The sequence below is a fragment of the Salarias fasciatus genome, chromosome 5 (genome assembly GCF_902148845.1).
Source record: "Salarias fasciatus chromosome 5, fSalaFa1.1, whole genome shotgun sequence".
Taxonomy (NCBI): Eukaryota; Metazoa; Chordata; class Actinopteri; order Blenniiformes; family Blenniidae; genus Salarias; species Salarias fasciatus.
This window is the reverse complement of record NC_043749.1, coordinates 25,193,056-25,206,794: the sequence shown is the minus strand read 5'-3', so window position 1 is coordinate 25,206,794 and position 13,739 is coordinate 25,193,056. Positions and strand designations below refer to the sequence as shown.

Genomic DNA, 13,739 nt, shown 5'->3' with positions numbered 1-13,739 from the left:
CCTCTTTTCTTCCTGCCAGAATTTGATCTGTCATTCAAGATTAAAACTCAAGCTTATGTGCCACCAGGTGGAACTTGTAAACCTCAAAGAATAAACAAAATGAACTGACTCAAAGATTATTTTTCAAAGGTTTTGTTGGTATGGGTTAACACAGCAGCACGTTTTACACCATCTCTGCCTGTTTAATCTTGCAGGTTACAGGTTTTTGACCACTAGATAGTGTTTTGAGTCTCTCAGAAATAGAGAAGAGCAAATGAAGCTCCTGGTTACTCAACGCTGTATGCAGGTTCACCCACTGGACCCAGCGCGGACCTCTGTGACGACCAGTCACAAAAGAAAAGCCAAATTCACCAAAAACACTGAGTACTGCTGAGTAAAGACTTTAAATCATAGCTGCTGACTTTAATAGGGATCTTAAATTACAGCGGTAAAGTTGTAGCACTGCTGCTTTTCATTGTATAGAATAAAAGTCTGCTGTTAATAGAACACAACACCCAGGCAGTGAAGTGTTTTGCTTAAATTAAGCTTTTGTTTTTCTCAGTCACTGCTGTTGTGCCTGTCACTAAAGCTACTTTTAATCCACCTACACTGCTCCATGCGACACGTTTATTCCTGTTCTCATCAAAATGATTTTAGTGTCTTTGTGATTTACAACCAGATGAGGCAGATTGCAGTAAAGTGAGAGCACTAATATAATCAAAACAAAGAAACTCCTCAAGTGTAAAACAAGAACAAAGGATTACAAAGAGCTATGTCAGTATTTGTTGTTCAACACATTGTTGAATGATTTTACTAATGATTCCTGCTGCCTTTTTCTTCTCTGGCACTGTAGTTCAACTGAACTAAAGTAGATGGACAATCATAACGGTTTCAGCCTCCATAGTGTCATGACTCCAAGTTCACATTCTCTTGGGACTTGATAGTTTTAGAGGTGAGAATCACCTGGAAAAGCAATTCAAACTGGTCGCCTGTCCATATAAATATCTGTGTAGTCCCATCGCTAAAGTTTATAGCATGTTTTTCTCTGTGCAAGTGTGTGTGGTTTGATTGCAAACATGACTAACAGGACAACTAATAGTGGCCTAATGTGAAAACTACTGTTTCAGGGTTTGCCATTTGTGTAAATGGGACACTATTGTGAAATTAAAAAAAAAAAAAAAAAAAGTTTCACCTATAAAATATGGGTGTGAATTTCTAATGGGATCTAATCATTCATCATTCACCTTGTACCCGGAGAAAATCCACAAAAAAACACACTCCCCACAAAAGACTGCTAAGTCCAGGATCAAACTGAAGCAACGGAAGCAGAGAACAGGTTTTGCTTCCGGGGGACAATATTTTCTGACGGACTATTTTGATTTAGGGAGAGTTTAATGACATGTAAATTATACATTGCTGCTCGATGATAGTGATTGTATTTTCAAAAATCAACAACAGGCCTATAGCTCATCGTTCTGAAATAGTCAAAATATTATGTATGTATGTATTCTGCTATCAATCGTTTGGGTCCGTCAGAAAATATTGTCCCCCAGACCGGAACAAAAGGCTGTTCTTCCAACCAGAGGGATTTAATGAGTCGTAAGTAAATCAAATTTAACTTAATTTTAAATATTTTATCGTCTTTGTTACAAAGAAATTGGAACTTTACAAGATAAAGTTAATTCAGCTACATTAGTTATATGGATCACAAACAGTATTTCAGTTTTAACATCATACTCTCCAATTATGTTAGGTGTCCTGAAAAGGACAGTACATTTCACTGTGGAAATAAAACAAACGGTCACAATGGTGGCATTTTTTTTTTTTTTATAAAATAACTAAATATTAGCCACTTGAACTAACAAGAAGGGTAGAATGGGGGAAAAAAAACATACATCTGCAGTCCTAACATAAACACTGACTTCCACTTCTGCTTTGACTTTTTGTTGGTGTGTTGTGGCTTTTGTTGTTGTTTTGGCATTTTGTTTTTTTATTGTGACTTTTTGTGGTTGCATTGTGATTTTTGTTGTTGTGTTGTAACCTTTTGTTGGCGCTTTGTGCCTTTTTGTTGTTGTGTTGAGATTTTTCATTGTGTTGTGGCATTTGCAGTTTTGTTGTGTCGCCAGCCCTTCTGGGTCACCGTACTTCTCTACACAGAAGAAATAATGTAAACATTTGTGCTTTCGTTAAGAAAATAGTGTTAGCTTCCATTTAATTGATGTTATTCCCTCTAAAAGTTCAAAGCCAAATTTCATGCTGCAGTTTTGCCCACCCTGAAGCCATCCCATGGCCCATCAGGGGAACCTGCCCCTCGCTTTGAAAACCGCTGAACTAATTAGCAAGGACTTATTATGAATGCAAAACTTTATTCGTGTTTAACTGCCAGAGTTAACAGTCCATCCACTGACCCCTGACCCTTTGAACAAGCAGTTACTTGCTCTATTTGCCATTTACACACACCACTGCTCCTGATATCACTTTAAATGAAGTGTGTGTGTGTGTGTGCGCGTGTGTGCAGCCGAGTGCAGGAGTTTTGTTGAGTCACAATCCCTCTGTGAAGTTTCATCAGGTGTTGAGGAGTTGGCCTAAGGCAGATTATCAAAGGGCCATCAGGGGGCTTTTATGTTGAGCCAACGGTTCATCGCTGCCCCCGGGACTTGTTTTCCTAAAGACTTTGAGTTAAGGGAAGAAAAGAGATTGTTCAGTGCTGATCTCCTGCACTTCTCACTAGGTGGCACACTGATCAAAGCCATGCACAGTCAGGGACGGACACCCTCCCCTTTGTACCATGCTGAACAATTCAAAACAGCAACCGTATTCTGATTATGAGTCTGAAAATTCTCAGTTTACCGTTTATGCCTTGTCATTCATTTTAATTGTGAAACTATGTGTGAAAGGTCTTCATATGGTTTCTTAATTTCTTGCTGAACGTGTTTATTTTAAGCGGACCCTGAACTGTGATGCTTTATTGCTGCCCTACATTACTGATGGCATTCATGTGTGAGTGTGTAGTGGTCGGCACTCTCATATCCTCTCATATCCATATCTTAGTATTTGAGTTTGTGGTGCCTTTCTTTGTGGAGTTTGCATGTTCTAGCTGCAAATCTGTTATTGGTTTTCTTCACTCTAAAAATGGACATTTGTAGCTAATTGGTGGCACAAAATTGTGTGTGTGTGTGTGTGTACTGCTGATAGGGGGCCTTTTTGTGTGGAATTTGGCTATCCGTCCCGGGTTTTCTCCAGGTGCTAGGTTTAGCTCCACATTGCAACAAGCGTGTTTAACACCAGTTAGTTAAATAGTAAATTATCTGTGTGTTTATTTTGTGATGTACTGTGAGGTTCACCCACAGCTCCATCTCTCTGTGTACTTTTGTAGAATAAAGTGGCGTAAATGATCCATGTTTTGGATTCACTTCTCAAACTTCATGGTTTTTCTTTTGAAGGACATAGCAGATGTCTAAAATAATCTGACAGATGTGTACGCTTTGCCCTTGTCTCTACTTCAGCTCGGAGAAACTGTCCCTCTTTTCGACTACTGTCACTCAGAAAGGTCTCTTTTTCTCTCTGAAGCATGCATCAAAGCTACCAGGTGGTGGCAATGTTGCTGTGGGCAAAATGAAATCCCTCCTGCAGTTGCTGCTGCCACAGCAGAGCTTCATACTCTCATGTAGCTCCAGTCGAATCTGCAGGACTCGGCTCGCTCCTTCCTACAGTATCAGAGCAGGTTTCACTGCATCAGACGCTCTGTGACCTTTCCGGGAAGAAACTTCCACCACACATATTTCAAGATTGGAGATGTGTGCAGAGATGCCATTTTTTGAGAAATCGCACGGTGAATTATTAAGAGGAAACCTTCAGAATTAACACCGAGAGAAGTGTTTGATCTGTTAGCCAGTAGCTGTATTTTCAGATATGCAGATGAGACGTTGCATCATCATCTGCAGGGTGTCGGATTCATAAGAGACGTCGTCTGAGCTCATCTTCGCCGTGCAGTTTGAAGGATGACATGCATGTCTACGTGTGTTTTCTGTGGAGCCGCTTTGCACAGTTCGTCATTCAATTAGGAAAATAAAAAAGGCTATTCATTCACACTTTAAGGTCACTTTACTTTTCATTTTATTCAGCCTGTGCGGGTAAGTTGCTCTGCGCCTCCTGTGATTTTTAGAGCGAGCTTTTTAAAGTCTGCAAGAATCACCTTGATGAGCTCACCTTGAGGTTTCACAAACATTTTGAGATTTATTTTATGAATTTATTATCGAGCATACAGTAGAGATTAAAAAGCAGGGGAGAGGCAGATGAGAAACAACATGTAACAAAGGTCTCCTGGCTTTGAACGAACTATCTTAGTGTTTATAGTTTCTGGATTATGGACTATTAAACCAAAGACATTTAGCATAGCATGGCTAAAAGTACTTATTATTCGAAGTACGGTGACAGGTAGTTCAACATTTTCACTGAAGTCAAATTAAAAAAAAAAAGTACAGGTTTTGAAATGCTGCTCTGATCGTTTCACAGCAGCTCTAAATCATCCTTATAGAGGTTAATACAAAGAATGAGTAAGTTTGACTAAAATAATAATAAAGAGATGTGTCTTATAAGAAGTAAAATGTTCTCAAAATATAAATACTCAAGCACAGTACAGATACCTTAAAAACCATCTTAACAAAGTAAAAATAGATTACTTTCATTCATTATACAGTGATCGAAACTTCACCACAAACTCATTTATTTTAAAATTAGCAAAACAAATCAGTCATTACTGAACCATCAAGAGTGAAACTCATGAAACTCCAATAACTTCACACTCATTCTGCACGTGGTTCGCCTCACTCTAATAACTATATTTAGATTGAGCTCAGGATTTGCTGTCTGTTAAAGTGATAGATATCACTCCCACAGGAATGTTCTGGGGGAATCAGTGACATTTCATTATTGGAATGTCTTATTTCATGATCTAGGATTGTGATTTGAACATATACAGTTTATCTTGGTAGTTTAAATGAAAAGGATTCTGTCGATTCAGTCCCATTGACAGGAACAACTACTTTGAAAGTGTTTGAGAATAATACTGCACAATGTCAGCAGTGTAACGGTACAAATGCTGTATTCTCTCTCTGCCTCTTGTGTTTGGTAAAATGTGATACTGAGATGATGAGTACTGTTTACATTACCACTGAAATATGGAACCTCAATGAGTTTTTGTAGAGTTTCTATCAATAATTTTAAAGTCTAAAGTCAATTTGAGAGAATAGACCAACTCAAAGAATGAGGCAATCCATTTAATGTGACGCTCAATCGGCCGATTTGTGACGTTCCGATTACAGTCTTATTTTCCATTGACACATTATTGTTCAGTGTCCACCAGCTGGAAGTCAGTAAAACTGGATAGAAAATATGCAGAGTAGATGTGTGTGATCTATCTCCCTGGAACTGATTGAGTCGGGTGAAGTGTTTGAATTCGGCCCTGATTATATCAAATACAACTTAGCATCCAAACAAGCCAGGACATGCCTGGAAATGAGAATAAAACCGGGACTGTGGACGGAGATGAGACGCCTGGCGGTCTGCCTCGGCTCCTGTCTGCCTGATTGTTTTGAGCAGACTCTGATTTCTCCGAGCTCCGGCCCTGTGGAAGCATGACAGCACAAAGAAAAACGCAGAAAGCATGCAATTTGTCCCGGTCGGTCTCCCAGCATATCCACCACTGCGGTAAAACAGCCTTCGTAGTCGCACATCCCCAGGTCTGCCTGTGAAAGCAAGCCGAACTGCTCTGCATCAGGAGGCAGTGGAGCTGAGCTGCAGGCGGAGGATCAAATGTTTCAGTCCACAATGCAGAATGTTGCTGCTGCAGCTTCGCTCTGTCTGATAATCCAAAGACTGTCTCTGCGCTCAAACTTTGCTCCGAGTGAGGCGTTGCTGTTGAAGCTGGTGTAGAGTTCTACATTTTTTATGAAGCGTTTCTGTAAAGGAGATCATCACAAGGCCAGAGAAAGCAGTTTATCAGAGGCATCATCAGCACGATAGAGAAGCAGCAAATAACACAAATCTGCAAAACAAAATGTTCCTAAAATAATTAGCGTAGGGAACAAATAAACCCTGAGTGCCTGTCAAGAAGGCTCTGGATTGTGAAAATGCTTGATTGCTTGTCAAAGATCAACAGGGCAATTAAAGAAAACAGAAGATTTACCACAAGATGCCAAACCTTTGCTAAGCTTCAACATGTGAAATGACAGGTTGGATGTTCGTAAACACAAAGCAGTCGAGCTCAGGAACAAACTTCTGTCAACATAATGAAAGTGAGGAAATGTGGGCTCATGACCCAAAGCGTTCCTTCTGCTCCACACGGTGATGATTCTGTTCTGGTTCTGGCCTGAACGGCTGCCAGTGGAACTGGCAGCCTGGCGTCGACTGCAGAACTCGGATTCAACAGGATGATCGCGTTTCAAAAACTGGACTTTGTGTTCAGCAGAACAGCGAAACAGTCCCAAGCATACGGCCAAGGCAGCCAGCGAGCTCCTCGGCGTGAATAGGTGGAACACATTTGCAGAAGGAGTCAGTCAGCTGGTCGCCGTCCAGCCGAGCTGCACTGACAAGCAGACGGCGAGAGAGCTGGAGGAGGCTGCAGTGAGGGCAGAGCCCGGAGTCTGCAGCAGAGAGGCGGAGGGCCTCCTGATGTCTCTGGGTGAAATGATTTTCTTCACACTCTTTTATCCGAGTTTGACTTCAGGTGCTTCTCTCCAGCCTTTCAGTTCAACGGTTTGTGCTGAAAGGACAATTCTGGGTCAAATGTATACATCTGCCAATTGATTTTTATCTTTCTTTCTTTTTCTTTTTTTTGACAAGAAGCTGTTTCAATTTTTACATTTTAGAATCGACTTTGCTGAGAGAGACGTAACGATCCAAGCACTAATCGTCTGATTTTTATGTTGGGATAGAATAAGATTTATCAGCATTGTTCCAGAGAGAACTGAGAAAACGTTTCACGGTTCTCGTTGGCTGTGCTAAATGAATAAAGAAGCGTAAACAATGGTGCAAATCTAGGAGGGCTGCTGTGGATCACCACGTCTTGAGCAGAGCAGTGATTCTACACTGCGGCTTTTGCCTGGGGCAAAAACAACAACAACAACAAACAAACCTAAAACAAAACAGCTTTGCATGCAAGATATTTGCTGGACCCTCATTTTGGATTCTAATTTAGCTTACAGTTAACTTGCATTCTAAATCAAAATCCTTAAAACATATATTTTTTTAACTCAATAGTTATACCTTTAATCTGTGAAGATCTGGAATTTGTCATGTCTCTGACACGCAGTGTGTCGGGAAGATTACAGAGTGTTCCTTGTGAGGAGAAAGTGTCCAGTTTCTCTGAGCTCTTGCGTTGCTCGGTCAGCGGGGGGGGATTCGATCCTCCTGCAAACAGTGACGCAACACAATGAGACAAACAGGAAAATTACAGGTCTGCGCCGAGGCTGACAGTCGGAGAGAGGGTTTCAGTCCGTCCTTTTCAAAGGAAACTTTTCCAAGCTGTAATCGCCCTCTAAATTTGTGCGTTTAAAAAAACAAAAAGTGTACTGTGGCACGTTTTGCAAAGCCTCAATATGAACATTTTGCAGCTCTCCTCCTGAGAGAGGGAGATGCTTTTACACTCCCAGTCGAGGTGCAGTGCAGGCTTTTACCCCTCAGCGAGATTGTGTTGTGTGTTTATCTGGCATTGCTGTAATTGAAATGTAGCCGAGCCCTGCCTCTCGGGACGGCCTCAGACTCTCATAAACTCATCCATCCTTTCATCTGATTCTGGACGTTTTGGGATCCAAATGTGACATTTTTTGGAGCTTCCTCAAATTGCCTTGGCAGAGGCGTTCGGGCTCCTGTCACCAGCGCTGTCCAAAGCGAGCGGAGCAATAGCTTTCATATTTTCCTCATCAAACTTCCTGGTGGGGCCGCGGACCGGGGCCCTGCTGAATACATTTCTTTATAGTATTTCTGACATCTGCAGTCGAAGAACTCCTCTGCTTCTATTGTGTTTGATTTCACAAATGAACTAAAAAACCTTTTGTGAAAGTGGTATTTTTCCCACAGCAGGGATGGCACTTTCTGAGAGAGCCTTTTCTTTTCTTTTCTCTTTTTTTTTTTTTTTTTGTGCGTGCATATTATACCCTCCTTTCAAAAAAGACTGTACTGGCTGACAAAACACCAACATGCCTCATTAGAGTTCATTGTTGATGCTGTTTTGCTCCTGTGGGTGGTTACAAAGATTGTAATGAGCTGTCCACATGTCCCAGTCAGCAGCAGCGCCGGGCCACCTGTGTGTGGGAGTCGGCCTCAGTGACAACAATGAGCCTCTGATTCAAATGACTGTGTGCATTAGATTCCACATCAAAATTACACAACCTGCAATTTTTATTGGAACACTTAAAAACTGCTGGGAATAAAGTATTCATCCATTGAATACTTTAACTGAAAAGCTCTCTTGATCATGTGCCTACACTAGCCAAAGGGACATTAAGGCTCCATTTACACAGAAACGATTTCAAATGGAAAACTTGTTGCGCTTTGGGCACCTGTTTAGATGACAACAATACAATGCAACTTCTTGAACACTGCTCCCAAGGTAGAACTCTTCAAAAACGCTCCGACTGTCTCGTTAAAATGCAACTTTTTTAAAATGGTCTCTGTGTAAATGGGGAAAACGGAGCTCTTCTGAAACGCTGCTGCTGTGCACATTTTTCTTTTCTGAATTGGAAATCGAAAAATGATACACTTGAAACTTGGTGGAAACAGACCTTCATGTTGTTTGGCATCTACAATCTCACTGTTTAGTTTAGATTTACTCTTCTACATCTCACTCCCTGCTCTTTCAAACATGCAGGATTGTTCTGCATTCAGTGGCAGTATTGAGCCACTGCCGTCACCAGTTTGTCTTCCGTCCAGATAGTTTGAGTTTCTGCCTGTTTTGGCAGTTTGTTCAGAGGTAATTACCGGCTCCGTCCTCTGTTGTGATCAGTTTGATATTTGTCTGATTGCAGTGAGGGCAGAGGACGAGCTGGACAGGCTCCAGCGAGCCGCTTAGCGGCAGACTTTAGCTCCCATGCAGCACAACAAGCAGACAGTGGATGGAATCGTGACAGTTGTCGGCTTTCTCTTTGTGTTCATCTCATATTTGTTATGTTTTTAACCGAATAGTACAGTACAACGTCCATTAATGAAGATCCTTTTCATTGTTCATTTCATTTGTCGTGACTCCCCTGACATCCGTCCAGCATGAATAGAATGTTCACAGATGGTCAGCTTCACCAGACTGTGTTAAAGACTTATAGTTGTCATCAAATCTCATCTGAACATGAAATCACGGACATTTTTCCTGACTGGTGGCTGAGCTCCGGAGGTGTGCACGCTTCTCCTGGCAGCTGCCTCGGCTGGTTCGCTCCAGTAAGAGTATCGAATGCTCACAGATGTTCACTTCTCAGCTGAACTGCTGTCAAACATTGATCAGGACTGTCAGCCGCCTGGAGAAGACTTTCCCGGGTTCGCAATTACGTGAGCGAGATGTAATCTCTGTCCGTTTCTGTAATTTGTTCCTAATGCTTCACACCTGTGGTCGGACGCCGCGTCGTGCTGGTCGGGATGTTGCACACTGACGTGTGTAGAGAGGCCGAAGTATCGTTGTTTATTCAGAAAGCCACCTGTCTTGCCCATCATGTGTCTCAGTGTGTGGCTGAGTGTCTGAATGAGGAATTGAAAGTGGCCCGGAGAGGCAGAGCGGGCGTGTCGGCTCTCCCGGCCTGACAGCCTGTCATTTCCCGCCGCGCCGTGCCATTACCCCCCGTGTTCGGCCGTGTTTTGGGGCCGCCAGGTACACCGTGTAAATGTTGAATGCGAAATTAGAATCCAGTCGTCAACCTCCGCCGTAAACATTTTATTTGCCCGCCCGCACGCACGCACACGCCCAGCCGTCCGGCCCTGATTTGATGGACGCCGCGTTGCCTGCGGGCCTCGTAAACCTGCCCCTCTCTGCCGTGCTCCCGCGGTTCAAGAGAAGGCTGCGAGGCGTGGCCATAAATCTTTGATCGTTGGGTTGAAAAGCCGACCTTGAATGCCATTGGTGAGTCACACGCTGCCTCGGCCGCTCCGTCACTCAGCCTGGCTTGACCCCGTCCAGCCTGCTCAGCCGTGTGAGGGAGAGAGGGAGAGTGAGCAACACCTGACACTCGGCTGCTTCTCTGTGCTCAGAAAGTGAATAAAAAACTGATTGGTGGATTAATCTGCTTCCAAAAACTGCAATTAGTGTTGCGAACGGCAATTAACTTTCATTATCATTTCACATGCTGATTAGTCGTTTGCTTATTTTTTAAATGTCAAAAGAACTGCAGAAAGTTCATGAGTTCGTAGAGTTATGGTTAATGGCGTTACTCCTGAAGAATTCAACTTTTTCTCAGGAGGAACTCTCTGTAAAAAGTTTGGGAAACACTTCTCAGCTGTATTAATTCTTAATGCTGTCTGCTCATTTCCAGAGAAAACCTGTACATCCCTCCGGTTCTCACTCCTGTGCTGGTCACTTCCACCTCCCCTCTGAACCGCAGAGCGAGTTTGGCAACAGGCTGACTGAGCTGGAAGTAATTATGTTTCACGTTGTGTGCGTTCATACTCTGCACACCAACGTACCAGGCTAATCAAATGGAGCCCTGCTGCACCGCCTCGTGTTGACAGTGTATATCATTTCAACATTAGATCATATCTGGTGGCTCCAGGCCAGAAGTCACCAACATAAAGACATGACTGAACGCAACAAAGTTGTTTCGCAAAAACGTTTAAATTTCAACCATAGTTTAAATAACCACACTTGAACCATGTCCGTCAATATTTCACGTATTTGTGATTTCTGATGAGCGGATCCTGTAACTGTTTGTCTCATTCAGTCCATCGTTGTTTTTCTCTTGTGTTGCTGATGAACTGCAGGCTCATTGTTCCGAATTTTTGTGTGTTGTGTCAGTATTGATTCAACATTTCTGTATTACCACCCACAGCCTGGAAGCAAACAGCTTTTAATGTACTTTCGTGCAATCAAAACAAATAGCACAAATTATTACTGGAACTTGTCTATTACAGAATTGGATTATGTGATGGACTGAACGCGCGTTTCAGTGTCTCGGTAATGGATTTAGCCTAATGATGCCCCTCTTGCCCAAAAGAGGGATTATTGTGGGGAGGAGAACAGTGGAGCTTGAGCCATGGATGAAGGAAGCGTCTCACATCACACGAGCGTGAGCCGGAAAATCCCAGCAGTGAGAGAGGAGGGAAAGCGCTTGACGAGACGCTGCGGCTCCTTGACCTACATGGGAGTGGAGGAAACGCGTAGATCAGCTGCTGTGCTTTCCTGCGGCTTTGCTTCTCACCGTCTCACCTCTGGGCTCCCTCTCTTGCAGCCGTTCAGTCTCTGAACAGCCTGAACGACCAGATCGCTCAGTTCATGGTGACCCGACCCTGCAGCCTGGCGGACGAGGAGGAGGAGGCCTTCATGCCGGGGGAGAGGGGCACCTTGAGGAAGTCCATGACCCTGATGAGGCACCTGCTCGTGGACGCTCAGGTACATTTTCATTCATCTCAGCCAGATCAGAAATCCTTCGCTGGAAACTCATTTCTGCAGCTGAGTTGTTTTTTCAGAAAAAAAAAAAAAAAATGCAAATAATGTGATGCCCAGAGGAACGATAATGGAGCTGTGATAGTGAGTTAATTACAGAGAGATACCAGTGAATTCTTCATGCACACAGTGGGGCCAAGATCCTGGAAGCCACAAGAGTATCACTGCCTCAGAGATACAGACATAACTTTGAGAAGTTTCACTTTCACATTTAACCCTTTATTGGAAAACAGCTCCACACTTGCTAACTTCTGCATTTATTTCAATCTTCCTTGTTACTAAATTCCAGAGTCCAAACTAATGCATGCAAAACCTTTCCACTCCTGTGTCTCATTTTGAGTAATTTTTACATAAATCTGAAATTCAGACCATGTACTGTATAATTGTAGGACTGATTGAACAGGCTGATTGAATTTCTGACTAACGTCTACTAACAACTATTTCCTATTTAGAGGCAAAAGAAGTCATAAATGATGCATATCCAACAGATTTTATATAAATACAGTGTTGTTAGTCTTCATTCATATGCTATTCCCTTGATTTAAAAAAAAAAAAAAAACATTTTCAATGTGTTCCTCACAAAAAGCCAACATTTTTTTTTTATGTTATTCTTCACAACAGAGCAAAAACCAAACATCAGCTCTTTAATCAAAATCCATTGGTGATCTGAAAAAAACATTGTGATGGGAAAGGAGCTAAAATCCTTTCTTTTATCGTCACAATAGTAAAATTCTGTTGATCATTGCTCAATTTGAATGAATCGTGACCTTCTGGAGCCACAGCTCCTCCTGTGAACGTGGTTCAGAAGAACACACTCACTAAATGAGACCGAATGAAATGAAACAAAGATTAGATGTTAATTTACACTGTTGATCTCAACACAAAAACATCAAGCAAGCAAGATAACAAAAAATAATGAATAAGTTATGATGGGAAATTAGAAATGATTTTAATCGGTAAGTTACAGTACATTTCTGAAATATAAGTCCAAACTGCTCAGAGTGTGAATTTGCTTCATCCACCTGGTGTCTCAGCCCCGTCAACCATGAGTGACACACACACACACACACACACACACACACACACACACACACACACACACACACACACACACACACACACACACACACACACACACACACAGGGAGAACATGCAAAGTCAGTAAGTCCTCTCTGCATCAGAACCGTGTGACCGGTGGTGTAAAACAACAAATTAAATCCCTTTATGTTAATTAGTGGGACTCAACACATTCTGGTTGCTACGGCTCCATTTAGAAGACAATGTTTTCAAGTGAAAAAGCATCGTCGTGTTTAGATGGCAGCACTTTGATAAACAATGTCTATTTACAGAAATGCTGAAAATGACGTAGTTTTCACGTAGGACCACTAGTGGGAGCTGTTTGTATGTAATTGAGCCACCAATGTGGACAATAAGCTGGAATCAATGTATCAAAAAAACTGTTTTCAGTGGCTCTGAGCACCGTTGTTGTGAAGACGGACGTCTAAAATGCAAGAAAAGTTTTCCGTTTTCACTTGAAAACTGGTGTAAACGGGGCCTGAAAAACCAGCTCAGTCCATGAAGCAGTTCTGCTCCTGGTTTCAGGAAGTGAAACTATTCCATCTTATTTTCTCTATATTTGAACAAAGTGATGAAGGATCGAGTCAGAAAGCTGCTCAGGACAGAAACTGAGAACATTTTCCAGCAGTAATACATTTAATAACTTACAGTTGAACCTGAATCATTTCCTCGTTTAATCTTTTACTCGGCTGCTTTTTCATGAGAGCTTTATGCTTTTCCTCCAGAGGATGAACCAAAACCATGAGTTAAAAAAAAAAAAAAAACAGAAAAAAATTAAGTTTTGTCATTTTCATGTTTTGTGTTCGATTTGTCTTTATACTTAAATCTCATTGTCATTTTGATGAATGCATGTTGCAGTGAGGTCTGTATGTCGATTGTTCACACTGATACAGACTTGCCGGATGGGTACGAAGCCCCCCTCTGGCCCCCCTCTGGCACCCCTCTGGCCCCCCTCTGCCCCCCTGCCCCTCTCCTGGAGATTTTTTTTTTTTTTTTCTCAGACACTGTGTCATTGATTAAAGGGAAGATAATTCAGCAAAGGCC

At 42.2% G+C, this 13,739-nt stretch overlaps 1 protein-coding gene across 2 annotated transcripts in view; it reads left to right on the top strand.

Moving 5' to 3' along the window:
- The window catches only part of kaznb (kazrin, periplakin interacting protein b), a 159,120-nt gene that overhangs the window by 17,132 nt on the left and 128,249 nt on the right, over positions 1-13,739 (top strand). For both annotated transcript variants that reach the window (XM_030091512.1, XM_030091514.1), the window contains exon 3: positions 11,403-11,563. In XM_030091512.1, coding sequence (XP_029947372.1) covers positions 11,403-11,563 — 161 coding nt within the window. The remainder of the gene's footprint in view (positions 1-11,402; positions 11,564-13,739) is intronic.